This window comes from Abramis brama (genome assembly GCF_963993115.1).
Source record: "Abramis brama genome assembly, chromosome: 5".
Lineage (NCBI taxonomy): Eukaryota > Metazoa > Chordata > Actinopteri > Cypriniformes > Leuciscidae > Abramis > Abramis brama.
In genome coordinates, this window is record NC_139967.1 from 20,599,288 (window position 1) to 20,624,913 (window position 25,626).

Here is a 25,626-nt window from a genome sequence, read left to right on the forward strand (position 1 = left end):
AAAGTTTAAAAGAACAGTATTTATTTGAAATTAAATATTTTGTCTTTACCAGGGGCGCGGGAAGTGGAAAACCCCTGTTTTCACAGGATTGTACATGCAACGCAAATTTGTATTGTTAGTTATTATGTTAAATGATGTTTATTAAAACATACGCGCAGAGTGTCACGTCATGCATATTGTGTGTGCAGAAAGAATTTGTCCGCAGCCACTCAAAAAAACAAAACAAAAAAACAACGTCCACAGCCGCTCTACTCGTGAGCGCAAGTCCACCTTCAGTCTTGTGTAAGCTTGGCACTAGGCAGTTTTTTGTGTTCATTTCCATTTCCTTTCCTGTTGCTGTGTGGCTCTATTATTGTATGACACTGTAAACAGCCCAATAACCCTTTTATTTTTAAATGTATAGCCTACGTGGGACACGTGGGACACGTGGTAGCATCGCAATCAAGTGACAGGATTCAGGGAGGAGTTTTAGTAGAATGGCTGTGCATCTGTTGAAGAGATAGTGTCTCTGCTGCATGTTAACACAAAATAGTCCCACCCTATCATACTGATACCTACCAGCTGCTGTTAACAACATGTCCACCGAGGCATGACATGACAGAAGTGAGGTGACCCTACATTCCAAGGGCTGAGGGTATCTGAGCCCAAGCAGCCCCTTACAATGAATGCGCTGTCAGGTGAGGCTGAGCCCAGATAGCAAGAAAGTGTAGATATCTGGTATAATCAGTCAGTAAAGTTCTCGTATGGGCAAGAGGAGCTTTGACTGGGAGTAGTGTTTGCACTGAGTAATGATAATGATGTTTAGTAATATTAACAGGGATGTATTTAATGAAATCCTGGTTAACCATATACATTTAACCATGTGTTAATAATGGGATAATTGTTTTGTAACATACGGCAGATTTAATTGAACTCTAAAGAATATAACAGTACAGAAGTCAGGCCAAATATGAAAAGGCCTAATATATTTTTTCTTTTCTAGTGCCTTTCATTTTCTGAACCAGCTTCCATTAATCATGGGACTGATATTTTCCATGATTAACATCTGGCTGGTTTAAATGATTATTGAACAATGCCAAGTGTTGTTCCATTTGTCAAATGCAAGCAGTGAGGTTCTGTCTGCAACTTGAACCTTTCCATCTCCATTTTTGGTCCTTTTAGTCTGGAATCTTTTCATACTGCATGTCTATTACAGCAGTTTTGATTGGATGGTGGAGTGAGGGATAAATTGAAGCTAACAAGCAGGATATGTTCATGAGTCTTTTTGACAGAACAATAATAGAGACATTGGAGTTGAAAATGAGTTAAAGATAAACAAAGACTGTCATTTTAAAACATGACGTTGTTGTGATTATTATCTAAAATGCAATATTTAGGTGAAATAACTTCCCGTAGAGCAAGATATTTTCTTAAAAATATTTATTTAAAGAGACCCCATTAACATTAGATTTCATTAACATTACTCTATAACCATAATATTTCATCTACTGCAGTGTCTGTGTGACATTACAACAAACTCATCGGTGCATTTTGTAAGTGGAGAGCATACAGACCTTGTAACATTTCCAGATGAAATGTTAAGCTTTAAAAAATACATGAGGGTTGTTTATTTCATTGTTCATTTCAACACTACCTGAAATCTAAATATACCAACACTGTACAGACCTCCATGTGCATGTGTAGTGCTGCTGAATGCTATATATGCTATTATACAACATAAATCTCATTCTTTCAAACAAGCTAAGCTGTCTGAAAAGAGCACGTTTGCCTGTGTTGAATGCATCGCATGTATGCCTACACCATCACATATGCAATACTGTAGAAAAGTTGCATTCTACATCACAAGGTGTACAGTGAGACTGCCTGTGGGTCAAGCATGGCAGTAGATACAGGTTCAATATAATACATCATGGCTGTCAGAATTTCATAAGGACTAATGATCAGATTTTGTTTATTGTTGAAGTTTGCTGATTTACATAGACAGGTCTTATAAATAAATACGACTGAAAGCATGTTATTCAAGTTCTGTGGAGCGGTGCAACTTCATCTTCGTTCTTCATGTAGTAGTGAAGGCTAGACTAAAATCCAGCTAGGTCCACCCTATCACTTATGACAAAGACCACAGCATTATAAGAAATTCATTCATTGGTGTTAAGGATATTGGAGTTATACATTTAATAACACTGATGTGGACACCCTCAAAGTCACTCTCCATATGAGTGTCTCTTTTTCTTTACAAAAAGGGCACTGAACCCATCAGACCTCATAGGTTCTTTTACTGTACATCATTCTTCCCAAATGAGTTCTGGAAGGGTTCACATTGTCTTGAGCGGCTTTTGGTCTGATCCTCTCTCAAGAGCAGCACCCACAATGCACCTTCGTGTTGGCAGGCCAAAGAGCTTGGTGATAGGTCAGCTTTCCTCCACAGTGCCAGCAGAATGATATAAATTTATTGTATTGATTATCTAGATAGGAATGAAAGACAGAAACTTTACATTTACACAGAGTGGGATTTATATGTTGCAATAATTACCATTAATTTAATTAGTGCTTTCAAGTTGTTGCAATGGTCAAAGGCCTTGACGTCGTTCCATCAAAATATAGAAAAAGGCAGAGAGTCGATGAGGCTTAATATTCTACAGTACAATTTTTCTCTTTGCTAAGTATATTTGTTTCAGTTTGCACTGAAGAGTAAGAACTTTAAAGATGAGTGCCAATGTTGTTATTTTCAGCTAAAACTACATCTATTAGAAATCATTTTCAGTATTTTAAATAAAGCTGAAATAAAATAAAATAAGTATAGAATGAAAAAATTAAACTGAAAAAACAAACTAAAATTGGAAAAGTTGTCTTGGCAACTAACTGAAATATGTTGAAGTACTAAAATTATTACAACTAAAACTAAGATATAAATAAATTAAAGTGGTGTATAAATATAAAAATGAAAAAGCACATGAAAATTGCTTAAACTAAATTTTTTATTAAAACTGAAAATATAATAAAAATAAAAGCTAATTAAAACATTAATAAATACTATAGTAAAATATAGCTGCAAACAGCAATTATCGGGGCCAAGCGCAAAAAAAATGATAAGACATGCCAACATGGCTGGGAGTGTCAGACCAACTTGCAACATTGAGCAATTAAAGACATGTAAAGATGATTTTAGGCAAAATGGCTGAAAAATCATACATACAGTAACTAATAATATGATTGAATGGTTTATCACTATCCCTTTCGCTGTTACGAAATTGATGTGACGTGGTCAGAGTGAGGTGACAATGACACATACAAAGTTTGGTGTCAATATGTCAATGCATTGCAGAGATAAAGCCTGAGTAGTGGTGCCGAAGACACATGCCGAGTTTCGTAATGGTACACCAATGCATTCGTAAAGTGTAGCATTTAATATCATGATATTATATTGTAATTAAAGGCAATTTCCTTGTTTTGTTCTATTACAGTTCCACCGTTTTTGTGTGTCCTGAGAGTGAGCCCATACATATGTGTGTGAAATTTGGTGAACATATCTCATTTCGTTTAGGAGTTATAGACATTTATATGTATGAACACATACAAAATTACACACACCTGACTTTCATTGGATTTATTTACCACTTACTATCAAAATTTTTACATTTGGGCATTGGTGTATAGCAAGCGACCTATGTTTCTGAATTTCCTACGGTGGTTTCGTCTCGATCGGACTAATAGTTTCGAAAATATTCGCAAACGTTTTTTAAGCACTAAATCACAACGTTGCACTAACCATAATGCAAAACCTAGCATGTTTGGTATCGTTGGACTCGGCTAGGATTCAGGAATGTAAGGAGATGACTCCCGTGAAAATAAGTCAATTACATCCAAAGTTATAAGCATAATAATATATTTTTTTACCACTAGGTGGTGCTGGCCCGAAACTTCTCAGACTCTTTCAGAGCATCGTGTTGATGACCCATACCAAGTTTTGTAACGATACATTCATGGGTTCATAAAATATAGCATTTTAGTACAAAATTCAAAATGGCCAATATGGGACAATTTGATATCATTCGATTCGGCATATATCGTGTTATAAACAAAAATATACATTTTACGTATCTCCGGACCAATAGGTGGCACTGCTTGTGATGACATGTACCAAGTTTGGTCTGAATACAATAAAGTGTTGCGGAGACACAGCTATGTAAAATTCGTTTGCCCGGTATTCGAGAACGGTTTGACAAATCATCTTGAATTCCATAACTTTTTGTCGGCATGGTCTGAAAATTATCTGGTTCAATTTGAGTGAAAATTGTAGGTTTTTCGGAAAATTCAAAATGGCTGGAAAATTTTCATGCCAGAAAATGATGTCATAGGATGTAATTGAATCGGCTTGAGCTAGGGAATCAGAGGGGGAAAGAGTTTTGTTTTTAGCCCTTACGGTTAAAAAATTATTAGCATAAACATGAGTGCAACTTTGGGCAGTTGGTGGCGCTAGAGGATTGAGTTGGAGACTCCAAATTTGCTATGGTGACAGTTCAGACTGTCCTCTATTAGTGTGCCAAATTTCATAACTTTCCCGCAAGCGGTTCTGTGGGCTGCCATAGATTTCCAAAGCGGAAGAAGAAGAAGAAGCGGAAGAAGAAGAATAAGAATGCCAACGATTTCAATAGGTGCCTACGCACTTTCAGTGCTTGGCCCCTAATAAATAATATTAAAATAACACTGTGTTCATTTATGAACTTCATTGTAGTCAGCCGGCTGGTACATTGCTGTTGTAAGCATTTGGGAAAATGTGAAATGGGACTCACTGAACGCCACTTTGAGATGGGCCTACACCAGGCCATCATAAAGGGAGAGTGCCTGTACAATAGAGGGGTCCCCCTTGGAGCCCTCCTGAAACTCCTGCAGAGTCAGCATCCCATCTGCATTCTGTTGGCAAAAGAAAGACAGTTAGTCTTAAGTCACATCATTGTTTTCAACCACAAATACTAGGTATTAAATGCTTACAGTTGGTGGCAGAACATATGCAGGGAATCAGGTAGAGACATTTTTTAAATAATGTATTCAAATCTCTTTTTTCTCTCAAGAGCTCTGTGTTCTTTCAAAGGTTCTTTTATCAAAGCTTTCCAAGAGCCTCTAGAGCTTCAATTTTGCATCTTTCATGTGGTGTGCCTTCTGTGTTTCTAGTGCCTGACAAAGGACCGCTCTCCTGACAATCACAGCAAAAATAAGCCATTGTATCGAACCTATAGCTATGAATACAATGACTGAAAATGATCATATGAGTGCAATTCACTATAAATGCAGTACATTTGCCATGTTTACTTTTTAAATAGACAACTATTTCTACAAGTAATGTTGTGCATGGGAGAAATAAGGAAGTGGAAGACAATAATATACAGCATTAACCTTATCCATCATAGCAAAGATGCGGTCGACTCTTTTCTCTGGTGTGTTTTCCTCCTCAGGTAACTCCACTGTGTTCCCCTGCAAGACATAAACAAGATGTGAACTCCTAGGACACCTGGCCTTTCACAGCAGGATAAGAAACAACCTCAGTCAGAAACATGTTACCCATTCATCTCTTTATGTGGAAAATAAATTTGTTTATATAGATATATAAAAAACTTTTTTGCCAGCCAACTGAACAAAAAGAACACAGCAATAAATATAAGCTAACTGCATGTATTAGATCGAGCTGAAGGGGGAAAAAAACAATGCAAGCGATTTCAGCAGTTAAAATATGGCGAATTATGTCAATGTCCAAAAATGGAATTTTACAATAAGGTTCAATAATATTATTTTATGTATTTGACATAATGAACTATCAATGAACAAGACTATTTACTAATGGTAATTTATGAAAATACTACTTAATAAATGTTTTAAAAGTACTGTTAATTATTAGTTCATCTGAAAAACCATATTGTTGTAGTATGTATATTCTGTTATGTTCTGTTTTGCTGAGTTCCCAGTTATCGTTAGTTTCCCTGGTTGTTAATTAGTTCCCACGCCCGTTCTGTTTTACATTGATTACTCTCCTTGTGTATTTAAGCCCTCAGATCTTTCAGTTCATTTTATATATACTATATACTGTATGTATAATATATACATGCATACATACAGTATATAAACATTAAAAAAAATGTGAGGACCTCATTTCAGAACACCACTGCACCCCACTGATATATACATTCAATTGATAGAAAATTGTTTTTACTTTCAAAAAACCAAATCTACTGAAAATATATCTCATCTTCATATGTCCTCATAGAAATGAATGGTAACTGTAATAACTGGGATTTGTTTTACAGCACAGGTGATTGGGCCTCTTTGCCAATTGTATATGATCAGAACAGCATGAAAACATCTTGTGATCAAAAAAGCACACAATGCTATTAAAGGGTTAGTTCACCCAAAAATGAAAATTCTGTCAGTAATTACTCACCCTCATGTTGTTCCAACCCCGTAAGACCTTTGTTCATCTTCGGAACACAAATTAAGATATTTCTGATTAAATCTGAGAGCTGTCTCACTCCTCCATAGGCTTCTAAGACATTATAACTTGCTGGCCCAGAAAATGTATTAAAGCCATCGTTAATATAGTCCAAGTGACTACAGTGGCTCAATCTTAAGTTTATAAAGCGACGAGAATACTTTTTGTGCGCAAAAACCCCCAAAAATAACGACTTTATTCCACTTTTCATTTCCTTCTCTCTGGGCCTCGAGTTTTTTCACGTAGTGTTTTAGTGCAGTGCGTCTGTGTTGTACGTCACACGTAGGCTCACTATTGGCCGACGCTGGTCATGTGTGTGATGCGTGTTGACGTGCAACACAGACGCGCTGCGCTAAAACACTACGTGAAAAAACTCGTTCCGAAGATGAACGAAGGTCTTACGGGGTTGGAACAACATGAGGGTGAGTAATTACTGACAGAATTTTCATTTTTGGGTGAACTAACCCTTTAAGCTTCCTGGAAGCTAGTATTTGCGAAGGTAGTCATTGCAGTCTCTTTATCAATCAGATGCTCATAATCGATTTTTAGAGTTTAGGCTTTACAGTAAACACCATGTTGGCCTTCCAAGAAAGCACTTTCATTTACTCAGTTGAAATAGAAAGTTACGGTTCAGTGAGAAGCATATGACTCACCACCATCTGGTAAATGGCATCTACGATGTTCAGCATCTCATCTCGGGTTATGTAGCCATCATTATCAAGATCGTAAAGTTTAAAGGCCCCTGTGATAGCAATAACAATCAAGCAGATTAAGAAAACTCTCTCTCTCTAGCTGCCACGAACAACAGTGTAGCTTCTCATTAGTAAACTAATGTTAGACTTTTCTATTGATTATTCGACATGATCATCTTTTCATTAGACAAGATGATAAATTAAAATGGAGTGGGAGACTTGTTCAGATCTAGTAGTGCATTCAGTGTGGGTAAGAGCCATCTTAATATAAGACACTGAAATGTTACTCAGTCTTCAGACAGTCTTCTGCAGATAAATAAACACATCTCTGGTGCAGAAACAAGAAAGCATTGAGGTTCTGACGACATTATGGGATTTATAAAGAAATTCTGGTCTTACATCTGAGTTTTTCATCCAGTGTCCCTCTAGATGTGACAGACAGTGCTTGAATAAACTCTGAGAACTCAATCCGTCCATCCTGTAGATACACAACAGAAAGACAGCATGGTAGCTGATAGGTGAAATGTAAAAAGGAGCCTAAAAGGCTGAAAAAAAGGTTTGATTTTATACAGCTTTGTTACAGACTCACACCTCAGATGAAAGAGACACCAAAGACGACAAACAACTGCAGAGTGACACAGCAAAAAACTGCAGTTAAATACAGAAGCAGCAGGGAAGGCTGTTACGTTACCTGTGTTCAGTACTAGCTTACAAAAGGTTATACATATTGGAAATGTCATTTTGACAGTGATTCTGAAGTGTGTCTAAAGATTGTAGCACACAGTCCCACTGAGAATATAGAAACATCTGAGAATACTCTACAGGGGCATTGTCTGTCTGTCTGTCTGTCTGTCTGTCTGTTTCTCTGTCTGTCACACTTTGTTTAATGTGTGTAATATTCTCTATAAAGCTCCCAAATGCATCATCATTTTGTTCAGACCACAAAAAAATACTCAATTCTGCAAATCTGTTGAAGCTGCGTTTCTGCAACTAAAATGGAAATGCATAATGCATAATACATGTCCCTGTCGCTGAGTAAATGAAAGTGAATGGAGTGTTTACACACTTTATTTTGCTGTTCAGTCAAACATCTCTTCAGGGAGAGATTCTAGTGGCGATAATTTTCGCCACTAGACTCAGTCAAGAAGATAACAAATCAAAGCAGTGCATATCAAAACATTTATTGTTAAACTGCAACTTTAAAAAGCCCCAGTAGGCTAATATAACAGTGCTTTTCTTTTATTGATGTTTCCTTTTTTCAGCCTTGTGTTACCTTGTTCTCGTCAAAGACGTTGAAGACAAAGGTGGCAAACTTGGTGGGGTCGCCGAAGGGGAAGAATTGCTTGTAGATCTTCTGAAAGCCAGCTGCGTCCAACTGACCACTGGGGCAGTCTTTAATAAAACCCTTATACCTGCCAAACGGACAGGAAAAATGAAACGGGATAGGAAGAGTGGGGAGGAAGGAAAAGAGAAAGAAGAAGAAAAGAGAGACTTTCATTATGCAAGGATGAACCCAAAGACAAAACACAGACATCTCCCCCCTGTGAAGATAAACTGATAGCAGTGTTACAGAGTGCTAGAAGTGTTACAGAACATGTGGTCAGGGCATTTCAAGACAAATTGTACCTCTGTCACTCTATCCTGTAATTTTCAGAAACAACACTTCAGCGCAGTTTATTTTCTGTACGCTAATTGATCCCTGAAAAATCCGAGGACTATCATTAGGGGTAATTTCCGAGCAATTTGGGGCAAAGGGTGAAACTGTTGCCCAGGATATTACAGTGCATGTCAGTCTTCAATTGCAAATTAATTTCCAAGAACATCAGTTTGGATTCCGCATTTTAGGAAATATTTGATACTAATACTTAACAAGTAAAATGCAAACACTTTTTAAAAACACGTATTCACAGAAAAGTTTATTTTCATTGCATGCCAATTTAAGTCACTGAACAAAATGGCCCTCACAATCATTATAAAAATCTCCAGCATATGTTGCGGTTAAAACACTTCATTAGCTAATTGTCCATTACCTCCTCAGAGGGGCTTTCAAAGAGACATTTTTCACATTATGCTAATTTATAGTAGCTTATAGTAGCTGTTACAACATATGTGCAGCACAATTTAATAAGTAACGAGTGCTTTAAATGATCAAAATTAAATAGCTCAAGAAAATCTTTTAAATTGTGTTTCAGATGGGGATATATGCCATCATACCACTGTTATACAGTCACATAAACGTTTCAGGCCTAATTATTACGTTTACTGAACAGCTGTCTGTAGTACTTGATTCTGATTGGTCAACTGCAGCATTGTCTGGTGAAATGTTTGTATAATGACCACTAAATTGCATATTTGACCGTTGCTTCTGCAACCAATCTCTTACACAATATGTCTCCCTCCACACTTTCTTTCCTTTCACATGATAATAATCTAAACTCAAATCACTATTTAATGTAGGCTACATTGATTTACTTGCTACCCATGAAATAAGTGGGATAATGTGCAGTTAGTCAGTCATTATCATAAAATAAATGTCTTCAGGATGAATGACAGTACATTAAAACTAGGGTTTGGTATCGTTTAAATTCCGATTAAAATTTTAAATGATTCTTATCGATTCCTAATTTCGATTCCAATAAGGTAAAAAACAACAACAACAAAAAAAAAACCTGGGTATCATTCACATTTATTCTTATTGCAAAACATTTAATTGTAGCTGAAAACCATGAACAAAAATCAGCAGGCTAAATAACACTTACACAAGGACAAGGAACGTTTGCCTATATGGTTTAGGTAACTAGCCTAATATAAATTTCAAGCATTATTAAAGACAAGTAAATAAAATAAAAAAGAATAACAAATAAACAGTGTTTTAAGATTTTCAGGTACAGAAACAATTGTAATTTATAAATTAAATATACATTACAAGTATATATAGTTACAAAAGTTATTCAGTCAAGAAGAGTTAGTTGATTTTCTCCGTCTTTTGTTGTTTGATTAGCATTATTATAGAGACGGCAGCAGGAATATTAGGTTGCTGTCACTTTAACAGCTGCACGGATCCAATGTACTGACTGTTACACATGCGTTTTCTTTGTCAGCTGTTTTACGTTCTGTTCACACGAGAATATTTTGACATATTTTGTGTGTATTTGTCCATTCAAGTGCAAAAAGACGCGGAAGAGAACTCAGTATCGCGCACTATACAGTTTGAGAGGGGGCTTTCTGTGCGCACGTTTTGGACAAGTCTTCTTGCGCTTGAATGGTATAAAATCACTTTTTCTGTGTTCGCGGGATGTGTCGATAAGATAAGAGGAATCGAAATTTTTATTTTATAACAAGTATCCAATTCCTGAGTTTAAGTTTCAATTCCCAAACCTAATTAACTCACATTTTTCCTGAATATTCCTCCCAATATCTACTTTTAATTTAATCAGAAAGACACATTAATCAACAATGCAGCTATAATCCACAAAACTCTCCATGTGACAGCAACTCCTAGTTTTGATTATCAAAAGCACAATTCAGCCACTTTGCTTAAGAAACTGTAAAAAGTTTAACTTTAATCTGCTGTACAGTACATGTATTGCTAAACAAGGGAACAGAAAAATTGTGTGTCTGAAATTGTCTTTGTAAGGCTTCATCTACTGATCCTCTGAGGACTCAATACAGATATCTCAAAGGCAAGTCTACTTCTGGTATCAACAAACATACTTCTATATCATCAGAGAAATGGAAGTAGAAAGTGATGCGCACCTTGAGCTGTGTGTGTGTGTGTGTGTGTGTGTGTGCATGTCTAGGCTTGCTGTTTTGCGATCTGATCAGCACTAGACTGAGCTTCAAGGCGCTCCGCTTTCAATAAAAGACCATAGTGCCTGTCTTTAACAGAGCTGTCCCCAGTGAAATGCCAGTGTATAAAGTACAGTGCAGTACATCATCTGTGAGTATAAGAATCAGACAAGAAGTAAAGGTAGGTTGTCTATTGGCTTGCTCTAACAGACAAACACATACAAATACAAGGCTTTTTGAACAGTCACAGAAGATTGGCCCACCTTTGTAAATGTCAAATAATTGTCAAAACTATTTTCCAATACTCTACGTACCGTTGACTGCCTTTATATGGATTGTTAGTCTCACTTCTTTGTTCCACGATTTTAGTTCTCTTTTCTTGCTCTTTCACTCTCTCTCTTCATCCTTCTCTCTTTCCCTACTGGGCACCCTGCCTAGAGTCAACCGTTTCCCATCTGCCATGAGAGGCATAGAGCAGCCATATGGATGTTGGCATGTGAAGTTAAGAATTTATGGGAAAGGCCTCTGAAAAGGCACTGAATATCTACAATGATGTGGTACTTGACAACATCCCCTTTCTTGGTGGCAGACATTTTCAAGATGAGAATGTCAGCGTAGTAAAGAGAGGTACAGATACTGTTTGCTGTCAGAAAGCCCCCATGGGTCATTGATGTGTGCCGTTTATTTTCCCCAGTCTATTAACATTTTGTCAAAATTACACTTGCAATTCATATATGGCAAATTAGGTATGAATAAGGTCAATAAGTCTTATAAAATATAAGATAAGTGACCTTTTAATGACCAGACATGTGGTGCAAATCCACCAAAACAATGATATCTATGAATAAATAATTAATACATACAAATAAATAAATTAATTAATCATTAATACATGGAAAGCAAATTCACATTAAGGTGAAATTAAAATACTTATTATACTTATAAATATACCTATAAAAATACTTACATTGTATTTACATAAATAAATAAAAATCCATTTCTTTATCATGGACACTTATTTGTCATTGAACCCCATAACAAGCTAAATAAGCAGTCTGTCCAAAGAAACCACAACACATGAATTCATATTAACCTACTAAAGCAGATGCTCTCTACAGTATTTTCTGCCCATGTCAGAACTATGCAAATACCGTGCACTATTGGTAGTAATGGAGGAGGATGGAAAGTTACATTCTTTAATAACATCTTTGTTGAGATTTTAAATGATTGATTGATTTCCTGTTTATCTCTCAGTTGAACTCATGATGAGGACAGGTGCGAGAGAGGAATGTTTACAGAAAGAGGACATAAAGAGCACACTTACCACTGCTGAACTTCCTTCTCCGTGACTGCAAAACAAGACAGAGTACAGAAGACAGTAAGATTTTGTTCAAACTAAAGAAACTAGATGAAAGTGTGTGAAAACTTTCCATGCTAGTCTAGACTGGTTTGTGCTGGGTAATGCTGGTTTGGTGCTGGTCTAGGTGATGGACCAAGGGTTGAATGGAGAATTACATTTGAAATGAGGTAAGTAACAGAATGCTGAATTAGAATTAGAATTTAAGTTGAATTTAAGGAAGTTGGAAAAAAATTACTTTGGATTAAATAAATGTGTAGAACTGTGATGAGTGTATTTTTTTAACAAGAAAAAGAACGTTTGTCAAGACAAACTTTGAATGGTTTGGCAAATCCTAATTTTGAAAGTTTCAAAAAAAAAATAAAGTCTTGAGGTGTGAAGCCTTTAATAATTCATAAATAACTCCCGGAGTGAATTATTTAACCAGCATTTATTGGCATGAGGCATGGAATTATACAAGCTTGATTCTGGCAGACAAGATCTGCAACGCTGCTGCTGCTGAGAAAATACAAGAATTTGTTCAGCGTAGTTAAAATAACATAGATAAAGGACATGCTGCTGAAAGAATATAAAAAACCCCATAGCAGATCTCTACAGGTGGTGCTGGGGAAGAAGTTTTCATAATCGCACAGCAGGGCGATCGCAGGCTATGGTACAAAATAGTTACGTGGCTTAAACAGTACATGTGGTTGGCTAATGCCACAGCTTTAAAAGAACCAACCAGCACTTGATTAGAGTTTCATGACTGAACTATGTATATACTAATGTTCAAAAGTTTGGGGTATGCATGATTTTTTAAATGTTTTTAAAATAAATATTTTATGCTCACCAAGGCATTTATTTGATCAAAAATACAGTAAAAATAGTAGTATTGAGAAATATTATTACAATTTAAAATAACTTTTCTATCTTAATATATTTTATTCCTGTGATAGCAATGCAGATTTGGTGTTTAAGAAACTAAGATAAGATATCTTATCATTATCAATGTTAAAAAAACAAACAAACTGTTGTGCAGCTTAACATTTTTATGAAACTGGTCATACTCTTTTTTTGGATTCTTTAATAAATAGAAAGTTCAAAGAACAGCATTTGAAATAGAAATAATTTGTAATGTAAATGTCTTAAATGTCACTTTTGATCAATTTAACGCATCCTTGCTGAATAAAAGTATTCATTTCTTTAAAGACAAACAGACAGATCATGGAATGAGTGAATTATCGGCATTGCATTTCTAGTAGATAACATATTGCTGCGGAGTAGCTGAATGGAGACAGGGAAACGTGGAGACCTGACAGGAGAACTGCTATATCTGTCTCTCACAGCTTAGAGGCAGACTGCCATGCCAACACAACTAACATCAGGCCTGTCACTACACTGTCACTACATTTGACAGCCCCTGAGCCATCGCACAGAGAGCTTTTTCACAAAGATTGATTCGTCATGCATACGCATAAGCAGACATACACTTCAAGATCCACTGCTACAGTAAGTGGACCAATAAATGAAATGTAAAATTTCGCACTTTTATCAGGTGAATTTAGAGGCCGTTTAAACATTGTTGAATTACATCGGAACTTTTTTGTACACACGCGCTAGACTAGACGGGTGTGTTTGGCATTTGCGTCTCGCTGTATCTAAAGCAACTTGCGTAATAAGCACATAGTTCTTTTGTTTAAAACTTTGAACAACGTGCCTTGAGATGCCCCAGTAAGATGATACACTAGAGGATGATGCAACACTTTTGCATTTACTGACCTAATATAATATCAATATGTCATTGGCTCAGATGGTCATTGCAGTTTGTGTTAGTTTACTGTTTACATCTTAATACTCTTGAGTACTGTGTGCAACTGTCTACACACACACACACACACACACACACACACACCTCATTGTCTGGGGCAGGAGTGTAGTCATTACCAAGATTAGTGATGTGCATCAATGTAGAGTGAAAGGTTGAGGTGGTGAAAAAAAAGAAATGGGGAATTAAATAAATTGTATGAAGATATTTAAGATTGGATCAGCATTTCTTTGATTATGGATGAGGAGAAAGAGAATTGTTGAAAAAGGTCTATGACACAACCAGGCCTTGAGGAGTGAGAGCACTAGCTGAAATATTATAATAAATGTATAAAGGAATTAAATATTTACATTACTAAAGGATAAATGTAACCAGTGGGTATGACAAAAAGATGTCTGAATAGGGAGAGGAGAGGGCAGAGGGCACTTGGTAACACAGGTGTGTCTCATCAGCGCTCATGACCCAACATGACTCCATCCAATACATCCAATGCATCTGCTACAACAAAGAACAACAGAGAGAGAGAGAAAACAGAAGAAAAACATCCTTCTCCATCAAAAAATGTAATTAATAAGATACTCAATATAAGATATTCTGCAACCTCACAAACCATAATAACCCAGCCCATAACAAACGACAAAACATCTCATCTAATCTGCCCGTCACGCTGAAGGGCAATTCTACTCATTCTACAATGCCTCTCCCCCTCACTGTCAGCTATCATGGGCCATGGCAGCAAATTAAGACCAGTAAAGAGCAAGACAAGAGTAAAAGACAGAGACAGGCAAAGAATAATGAACAATCCGGTGCCTTGGGAGCCAATGCACTGTCAGAGCCATTTATAGGTCTCATATGTCAACTCAAATGATTGCAAGACAAACCAGCATGTAAGGTACTGACTCGGAGGTGTTTTTTTGTTCATATATACCTTGAGAGGAGCCATAAACGAAATCAATATTTAAAACACCAGTCCCAATTCTGAATATAAACTGTATAATTCTGCTAACATGGACTATTACGGACGGTAAAGCAGCATGCATCTTTTTGTTTTTGCTTACTGATATTTCCTTTTCATTTAATACCGTTTAAAATTTTGGGGTCAAAGAAATAAATTATTTTATTCAGCAAGGATGCATTTTATTTGTTCAAAAGTGACAGTAGAGACTTTTATAACTATTTCAAATAAATGTTTTTGTTTTTTTTTCTTTAGTAATGGCTGCTAAAAATTAAGCTTTGCCAACACATCAGCGCTTTTAAAAATTACATTTTAAAAGGGTAACACTTTATTTTAAGGTGGCACAGTTACACGTTACTACATGTACTTAAAATAGTAATAACAGTAAATTATGCACAGTTACAAGTAACTAACCCTAACCAAACCCTAACTCTGTAACATGTACATGTAGTTAATTAGTATTACTCAGTACTTACATGAGTAAGTACAATGCCCAAAGTGTAACCTTTAAAACATTGAAATGGAAAACAGTTATTTTAAATTGTAATAATATTTCACAATATTACTGTTTTTATTGTATTTTTATCAAATAAATACAGCCTTGGTGAGCATAAGAGAGCATAAGAAAATCTACTGTAACTCTACAGCCAGAATACTACTGGATTCAATCAGTTCATTTATTTTCATAATTTGTTGCTCCCATCTGCTCTTAGTAAATGGTTCTTTTGTTGTAAAATCATTTTTGTTATACATATTTTGTTATATTATTTTGTTATAAGAATCAGATTGTGAGTATGTTTACCAATAACCACAGCCTTCGTCCAATGCATCTAGTTTAGTTTAGGTCTTCTTTTGGTGGTAGTCAGGATCTCCAACCCATTAAATTTGGAGTGGCACAGTTACATATAGTCACGCTGGCTGTTACATCGGCAACATCCTCCTTATTAGTTGAGGCTCAAGGCTGAGAAATCTCCACTAATTTCCTCTTTAAATTCCTACCTTCTCACTTCTGACATACAGCCCCAGATACACCATAAAGCAAATTAATTAATGACTTTTTAAAATTAATAAAATTAATATTTTTTTTCCAGCAGAAACGCAAAACAACAACAATTCAGTCCTAACATGATCGTACAGCTTCTGGTCATGGGCATTTTTTCCACTCTCCTATGCCATGGAAGTTCTTCGAAGATGACTGCTCCACCTGCAGAAAATGCCCAACCTTTGCTACAGCTTTCAAACTGCTACAAGCCCACCAAAGAGACCCACTCAGTCAGTACCAGGTCAAAGTAAAACAGGCCAACAAAATCCCAAGCTGCAAAAGATCATGAACACAATACCTTCAAAACAGGCTGACATAAAACAACAGCAGCATTCCTCTCCTCGATGCCGCACCAACAAGAATTATGACACCGGTTCCTAACAAAAGAGTGCACAAGGAATAAGGGGTTAAGGCTGCCTGTGTGGGCCACATTCTGTGAAGCAGACTCTAGGTAAATCTCCCTCCACATAACGCCTGCTGTATGGCCTCTCCTGGGCCACCCACTGTTATATTTGATTAAGCCTATTTGTGGACATAAACTCAATGTGAAGGCAGGGAAGGAGACTGACGGCATCACCACTGCTGGGTTATCCTGTCTGTCTCTTTCTGGATCTTCAGATGCCTTCTCTTGACGCACAAATATACACATGTACACAATGTACAGAAGACACAGCATGGGGCAATGAAGGAATCATCTGACATATATGTGCCAAAAGGCCAGGTTCACACCAGCACAAATGTTTGGCATGAAAATTTGGTCACATTTTTGCACTTGATTTGTCTGTTCAGGTCAATGTGTAAAAAAACAGAAGATTGGCTGAATGCAAATTTACTCCCTGACAATAGGTGGAGCTTATCCACCTTATTTTTTAGGTAAGCATGGGAGCAGCCATTTGTAATTTTAATGTGTCTGGATTCCAGTGCCATTCGCTTCCAGTTATTTTTAGCTGTACAAAACAGCTTGTTAAGCTGCTTGATAGGTTTGCAAAATTCTGGGAATTTTCAAAGATGAAAACTTTCCATGGGAATTCAAGGGAATTAACAGGAATTTATGGGAATAAACAGGAATAAACTGGGAATTTTCAAAGTTGAAGGTTGGCTCGGAACTTAAATATAGTTGAGGAAAGTATATTTTAGCATAATCTTGACTAAAACAAACAGATGCCATTCAAATACACTTGAATATCCATGCCATTCCTCAATCACATGCACATAGCACACTGCTTACTGCATGGCTGAGACCACACCCCCTACTGGCACTGTGCATGCCTCCATCACATGTACAGAAGCCCAAAGCACAAGACTATTGAAGGCACACATTTGAGCCTGTGGACTAAACAAAGTTTTGATGATATTATGGGGAAATATATTTATTAAATGTTTAAATTGCAAATATCACATACAAATGTATTCATCTAGTAGATAGCAAGCTGATAAGTTAGATGCTAAATAAGCTAGCATAACTTTATTTACCACATAAGTAGGGCTGGGCGGTATGACGGTATATATCATTACCGCGGAAGAAAATGTCAACCGTAACAGATTTTTTTTATTCCGTGTATACCGCAACAACATGTAAATAAGTAGGCGTGGTTAACTCACATGCAGCGTGCGTGAGACTGAGACACTGATATTTGTCAAAGAAACATGAAGAAAGACCAAGAGGATCCACAAAAGGAATTACGTTTTCAAAATTAACGTGATATTTTCGGGGCGGGGGGTGAAGGCGCAGAAGTCAACTAGAGCAGTGCAGTACACTGAAAGTTTAGAGAGACGCACATGCTCGCAACGGGGCTTACTTGACAACAAGATCATATATCAATATTTTAACGAATATAAATAACCTTAAATAATGTATCTATCCATCTCTTATGTGTACAGTTACTTTCAGAGTGGACGCGCAAGCAGTTGCCGTGGTAATGAATATTTCCAAAATTCCCCAGCTTAACTTCCCATGGAAATTTACAGGAAACTTTCCGGAAATTTACCAGAAATTTTCCGCCCCTTTGCAACCCTACTGCTTGATATTGCAAACTTTAATGTATTGTCTTAATTATACTGCACTTTGATATATTCTTCTCATTATTTCGCTAAAGCAGCTAATAAATCGGAAGTCTCGCACATTCACAGAAAACACCTTACTTCCGCATTGAAAAATAGATAGAAAAGCAGAAATACCCTAGTTACTCCTCCAATACACCAATTGCTGTGCAACTTTCATTTTTGACACACAATTTTCAAGGAATTCAAAAAGTATTTACACGTTTTCAAACAGCAGTTCAGATTATTGTATTCTCTATGCTGTTTATTAAACAACACCAAATAAAAGAGTACAGAGACTGTTGGATATTTGTCTGGATATTTCCTCTTCTAATCACTGTCACTTAGTACAATAGTCCGTCCATGAGTGGCACCAAGTCATATTTTTATGTAACAGCAGCAGCTCTGGCATGTAATAAAAGCAGAAATCTTATTGGTTGGTCAGTTTTCTTCACAGAACGATGGAAAAGCGACTAGGATCCTTTTTGTGGGAAAAACCTGTCATACCGACAGCTTGCGAACAGGATTACCTTTCCAACTAAAATGTTTATTGCACTGAATTTTCACACTAAATATTTGTCTTATTTGCTAAAAACATAATGGGACAATGTGCAGCCTATCTGTGAAAAGTACTCTGAATCAGTGGCTCATAGAAGTCAATTTATGTAGTCCAATGGAAACAATGCTTGATCATTTGCAGAGCAGGTGGAAATAATCTGGAGTCTAGCAAGGAGGGTAAATCTATCATCCCATTTCTTATCCTTATCATCCTATTTACTTATCGCTCCGGAAGACGTACTAGCACTCTTTAAAATGGAACAATGGATTCAGCTCATTGTCATGGTGACTGTGGAAAATGAACTAGAACAGAATGAAAAAAAGAATGTGTGTGAATTAATGACACACACACAAACAATCAGAGTCCGCTAATAGATAAGTGAATCAATCAAGAGAACCCAAAGGTTACATTTCTGGATGAGAGAAGCTGAACATAGCTGATGTGAAACCAGTGGTAAAGACACAAAGATTGAGAGGTGAGTGGAATAGACAGTGTAGACACTATAGGCAAAGAGAACAAGAAGAGACAAGCTGCAACCAGGCTGAAAGAGAAAAGACGAGAGAGGACTGCAGTGGAGAAAAACTGAAAAACAATGTGAGAAGAGAAGGAGAGAGAAGAGAGAGGATCCAAGACTAATGGTTGATTATAGCTTGCTTGTTTGTTTTTGTGCATGTCCATAAAGCTGTTACTGCAAAGCAAATATTTAAATGCTTCATGCACACTTAATACTCAAATAACTGGTATTCTGTCATGACAACTCTTGGAGAGATTGGCATGATAATAGGCATGGATATGGCAATGTTAATGTATTTGGTCTTGGCGGAAAAGATCTGCTATGCTGCTGCTGCTGCAGAGCAAGTACCGAGACTTGCTACTGCCAATACATTCACAGACATTGCTGTGAGCATTTAAGACATGCTGCTGCTGCACATGTAACACACATGAAATAACCCTCCAGCAAAGCATGAGATAAGACATGAGAAAAGTGCACAGTTGCACAGGTTAATGGAAAAAATAGACAATACAGTATACACACGCTGCTGAGTGAGAAAACAAGCTGCTGCTTAGGCAGATATGCATATGTTATATGAACATAGACAAAGTCAAAGTCACAATGTAGCAAGTCATGACAGCTCTTTTCTTTTGTGTGTTGTGACATAAATGCAAGTGAACAGATTATCTAAAAAGAAAAATGAAGGGCAGGGACTTGGTTCTATCCATCCGTTTTTGATTAGATGGAGGCAGATCTAAATGCAAGCTTGCAGTCGATTTTGAGAAAGGGCGAGATAAAGCAAATGATTGGAGAAGTCCAGCATACATCAGAGAACAGAGAATTCTGCCGATTCACCGTAAAAATCGAGCCATCACAAAAAAATAAATAAACATATGTATGGATGAATCCTTAACAACAACATCAATAACATGCATTTAGAAAACAGATCCAATTCCATTTCATACTGAGTTTAAACTCTTTTACTTTAAAAACATTTTATTGCATATTCCTGGGATTACTCATTGGAAGCAAATCATCAGAGCACGTTTTTTCTTTTTCTTTTTTTACAGAACCTAATTGTTTTCTCCTTGTTATCTTTAAACAAAATGTAAAAAATTACAACTTTTCTTTTCTGCTTGACATGACTTAGGCAATGCTGGCTACTGGATAATATTCACAGATAGCCAAATGGCATTTAAGCCATTGTTTTAGCAAATGATCTGGCAAATTCTTGTATTTAACAGCCACCTTTTACCATCTAATCAATTCCAAAATCAAGTCCCACCCTATATCCTGTTGTATTTATAAATGCGTCATCTTAGATTAAGGAAGGAAAATAAGATGTAGACATCAATTCACATTGAATTGACTTTGATTATAGGTCATCCTGTTCAGCGGCTCATTATAAAAGTCTGGCAGAGGCACAGAGGGGTAGCTGCCCATGAACACTGGAAAACTGGAAAAAGACCCAGATCTTCCTCAGCACACTTTGAATTACGTGATGTGATATTAGGGTGACATCCATAAAATCAAAGTCTTTAAAACATTCATACTGATTTTTCAAAATTTCGCAAACAGTGACCACACTAGCCCACAGAACAGAAAGCTTTCTCATTGAAAGCCTGTTAGATTTGTGCACTGCTCCCACACTGATCTAACCCTGCAGCGAAGGAGCAGGAAATTATTTCCTGACAGCCCTGCTTTACCCCCCGTTGCGCACAAAACCAACCTCTGAAGATGCTCATTAAACATGGTTCACTACCGCTGGGAATGTACTTAAATTCCATAAAAGTTAACCAAGATAGGCTACCTGTACCAAGTGGATCTTTGACAATTTCCTAGGAAACTAAAAATGTTAAACGGTAGGCCTAGAGAGTCATTCATTTCTTTAGCACCACTGTTTCATACTAACTGCTAATAATGGCATAACTGGTATTGCTGTATTAAGAGGGAAAATAGGTTTGTTACAATTAATAACATGCATAATTTATCAACTTATCAACTTTTTATATACTTCCCTCCAAAGTGAAAATTTTGTCATAATTTACTCACCCTAAATCTGTATGCTTTTCTTTCTTCTGCTGAACACAAAAGAAGATATTTTGTAGCCAAATTAACTGACTTTATTGACCAAAAAACAAAAATCTCAAAATATATTTTATGTTCCACAGAAGATAATATGGAATGACATGTGAGTAAATGATGATAACATTTTCATTTTTGAGTGAACTATCCCTTTAAGCCAAGTAAATTAAGAACAAATACTGATACTACACTTTCCAGTAACAATGCAAAGCATGCAGCTATGAAATTTGTATCGAGCCAGGAGGTCAGTCTGTGACATTTAGATTCTCTACTGGTCAAATGTCTTTGCGCTATGGGAATTCACCAGACTTGAACTTTTTGCGGTCACAGATAAAAATCTATCAAGCTTCATTGACTTCCATTCATAAACATTTAAGTTCAAGGCCAAAGCTAAAGGTTTGCAAGAAAGTGGAATAGATGGTATATTTTGACATCTGAAATGTATTATTTGTGGCAAACAAAAAACACGTGACCTAGTGCGCGACAAAATATCCTGTTCACTCAGTAGTGTGACGAGACTAAACAAAACCTCTTCACATGTGCTTGTAAACTCTTCTCTGTTCGTATGTGTATGAATGCAAATTAATTGAACACAGGGTCTAGTGTAACTGTGACTTTACACTAAAACAAAACAAAAACAGTTTTTGGTAATCCAGTCATGTAGACTTATTATGTCATAATTGCCATCGCTGTTATACAGTGAGGAAAATAAGTATTTGAACACCCTGCTATTTTGCAAGTTCTCCCACTTGGAAATCATGGAGGGGTCTGAAATTGTCATCGTAGGTGCATGTCCACTGTGAGAGACATAATCTAAAAAAAAAAATCCAGAAATCACAATATATGATTTTTTAACTATTTATTTGTATGATACAGCTGCAAATAAGTATTTGAACACCTGTCTATCAGCTAGAATTCTGACCCTCAAAGACCTGTTAGTCTGCCTTTAAAATGTCCACCTCCACTCCATTTATTATCCTAAATTAGATGCACCTGTTTGAGGTCGTTAGCTGCATAAAGACACCTGTCCACCCCATACAATCAGTAAGAATCCAACTACTAACATGGCCAAGACCAAAGAGCTGTCCAAAGACACTAGAGACAAAATTGTACACCTCCACAAGGCTGGAAAGGGCTACGGGGAAATTTCCAAGCAGCTTGGTGAAAAAAGGTCCACTGTTGGAGCAATCATTAGAAAATGGAAGAAGCTAAACATGACTGTCAATCTCCCTCGGACTGGGGCTCCATGCAAGATCTCACCTCGTGGGGTCTCAATGATCCTAAGAAAGGTGAGAAATCAGCCCAGAACTACACGGGAGGATCTGGTCAATGACCTGAAAAGAGCTGGGACCACCGTTTCCAAGGTTACTGTTGGTAATACACTAAGACGTCATGGTTTGAAATCATGCACGGCACGGAAGGTTCCCCTGCTTAAACCAGCACATGTCAAGGCCCGTCTTAAGTTTGCCAATAACCATTTGGATGATCCAGAGGAGTCATGGGAGAATGTCATGTGGTCAGATGAGACCAAAATAGAACTTTTTGGTCATAATGCCACTAACCGTGTTTGGAGGAAGAAGAATGATGAGTATCATCCCAAGAACACCATCCCTACTGTGAAGCATGGGGGTGGTAGCATCATGCTTTGGGGGTGTTTTTCTGCACATGGGACAGGGCGACTGCACTGTATTAAGGAGAGGATGCCACCGGGGCCATGTATTGCGAGATTTTGGGGAACAACCTCCTTCCCTCAGTTAGAGCATTGAAGATGGGTCGAGGCTGGGTCTTCCAACATGACAATGACCCGAAGCACACAGCCAGGATAACCAAGGAGTGGCTCTGTAAGAAGCATATCAAGGTTCTGGCGTGGCCTAGCCAGTCTCCAGACCTAAACCCAATAGAGAATCTTTGGAGGGAGCTCAAACTCCGTGTTTCTCAGCGACAGCCCAGAAACCTGACTGATCTAGAGAAGATCTGTGTGGAGGAGTGGGCCAAACTCCCTCCTGCAGTGTGTGCAAACCTGGTGAAAAACTACAGGAAACGTTTGACCTCTGTAATTGCAAACAAAGCCTACTGTACGAAATATTAACATTGATTTTCTCAGGTGTTCAAATACTTATTTGCAGCTGTATCATACAAATAAATAGTTAAAAAATCATACATTGTGATTTCTGGATTTTTTTTTTTAGATTATGTCTCTCACAGTGGACATGCACCTACAATGACAATTTCAGACCCCTCCATGATTTCTAAGTGGGAGAACTTGCAAAATAGCAGGGTGTTCAAATACTTATTTTCCTCACTGTACCTTCCCCTCTAAAATTTGCTTCACCTATTTCACACTATGATTAATATGCAGCATTAGTGAGGTCTAAAAGCCTCATCTCATTTCAGTAATCTAAATCAAGTCAAAGACAGTTGATGTGATAATGACAATGCTAATATGTTTTCTCCACCTCAGGAAAGGATTGTTGCAATGCAATTATTAGTTAGCCCCACACCTTATTGACTCGACGTGAGAGTTGCTGCCAGCTGTTCATGTAGGCACCTTATCTTCTCACAACAGAGATGCAAGCCAGTCAAAACATGCTTAATGATTATATGATTAGTGACAGAGGAAAATCAATGACCCCAGAGATGAAATGATGATCCCGTTCGATTTGTAGAGACATGAACATAATAGCTCATAAGTAGGCAGGTAGGACATACATGCACACAAAACACACACACACACACACACACACACACACACACACACACACACACAATCAATAGTGCAGTATCAGAATACAGCTTAGTTATATTAAGCTTATACTTCAGCCAAATGCAACTTCATCAGATCCACCAATACCTATACCTAGGTTTCAAAGTAAATACAAAAACAGGGTAGTTTCCACTTAAAATTAGAGATGGAAAAAAGGCAGAGTAAAAAGTAGAATAACATGCAATTAACCAGCACAAAATGGCACTAGACACGATAGAAAGGACTAAATAGCAGTACTCACAGTAGGTCTTTCTGCACAGCTCTTCCACTACCTCAGGCTTTAGTTTACTGTTGGATTTGCCCATCTCTCCAGCTGGTCACAACGGTTTATCCCCACTCCCTAATTCACTCCCCCCAATCCCACCTTCCACTTACATTTAAAGAGAGAAAGAAAGAAGGAGAGAGAGAGAGAGAGAGAAAGAGGGGGGAGCAAAAGGAGAGCAAAAGTCCTTTTGAATCGTGCCTTTCCTCCAGACCGCAGCAGTGTAGAAAAGAAGAGGAGGAAGGACAAGTAATTGAGAGGAGCAAATTACATAGAAGCTATGTGACTACAGCATGCAATGCCTAGAGTTGTCTCTCCTCACTCGGAGAGAATGAAAGAGAGAGAGAAACAGAGAGGGCTTTAATCTGTCAACCGGCGTCCCTCCCTTTCCTCCAGTCCTCCTGCCAGTGTCTGCGGTTTCCTCGAGCCCTGGAGAGGCACTCTTCAGTTGGGTGATCGCTGCTGTCTGGCTCGGTCCACCTGGAAGAGGAATCGATTCACTAACTGAGTCAGACATGCAGACGCATTTGTTGGCTCTCTCTCTGTGTGTGTGTGTGTGTGTATGTGTGAGTGTGTGTGTGGGAGGGTGCGGGCGTGTGTTGTCACCACGCTGTGTGTTGATGCTGTTGCCCTTGACAACAGAAGCCACTCCCCTAGTGCTCTCGGTCCTACTGAATGAAAAAAATATTGTTCCCCTAAACATATCCCTGTGACAAAGACTTTTTTTTTTTTTTTTTTTTTCATATTTAGTTTCTTTAAAAGGCCCTTACTAAAATCTAAAACTTTAGATTTGACCATTGTATTTGATATTATTATTTAATATAAAAAGGCAGACACATATTTTAGCAAATATATACTCAACAAATATTATTATTATTTTTTATCATACATTTACCCAAAATTGTAAGAATCAGCTTAAATTGGTTACATTTAAAACAATTACATTTTATCAGTTAAAAAGTATGAGCATGGTTTAAATATGGCTAGCTGTGGAACAAGTTCAGTTATAGTTGAAATGTATGAGATTTACATATTTAACTGTGATGATAAATATATAAAACTGGTCACTGTGTATGTAAAACACATTGAGGTTTTTATTACATAAATCTCTTTTTACATACTTCATTTGTGTTTAACTGGCAAATATGAGAAATATAGAATAATTTGCTTTTGTTAAAATGGTATAATCCAAATGGATGGAAATTTTAACTTTTAAAATGTAATATATACAGTACATCTAAACATTAGGTTAAACATCTAAACATTATTCAAGAGAGGAAACCCAAGGTCTAGCTAGGACCAA

The 25,626-nt window shown here is 37.1% G+C and overlaps 1 protein-coding gene across 2 annotated transcripts; it reads right to left on the bottom strand.

The window, feature by feature from the left end:
• Nucleotides 1-1,404: 1,404 nt before the first annotated feature.
• Nucleotides 1,405-24,901, bottom strand: ncs1a (neuronal calcium sensor 1a). 2 transcript variants are annotated; one of them, XM_084114666.1, is made up of 9 exons: nucleotides 24,646-24,901; nucleotides 24,303-24,524; nucleotides 12,287-12,311; nucleotides 8,447-8,585; nucleotides 7,573-7,651; nucleotides 7,135-7,223; nucleotides 5,395-5,472; nucleotides 4,794-4,914; nucleotides 1,405-2,465 (listed from the first exon to the last, which is right to left on the bottom strand). In XM_084114666.1, the coding sequence occupies exons 2-8, from the start codon at nucleotides 24,364-24,366 to the stop codon at nucleotides 4,816-4,818; spliced, it is 573 nt and encodes a 190-aa protein (XP_083970792.1). In that variant the 5' UTR covers nucleotides 24,367-24,524; nucleotides 24,646-24,901; the 3' UTR covers nucleotides 1,405-2,465; nucleotides 4,794-4,815. The 2 variants fall into 2 exon arrangements, with proteins under 2 accessions (XP_083970792.1, XP_083970791.1); XM_084114665.1 differs by having other exon boundaries at nucleotides 24,303-24,899.
• Nucleotides 24,902-25,626: the final 725 nt, after the last annotated feature.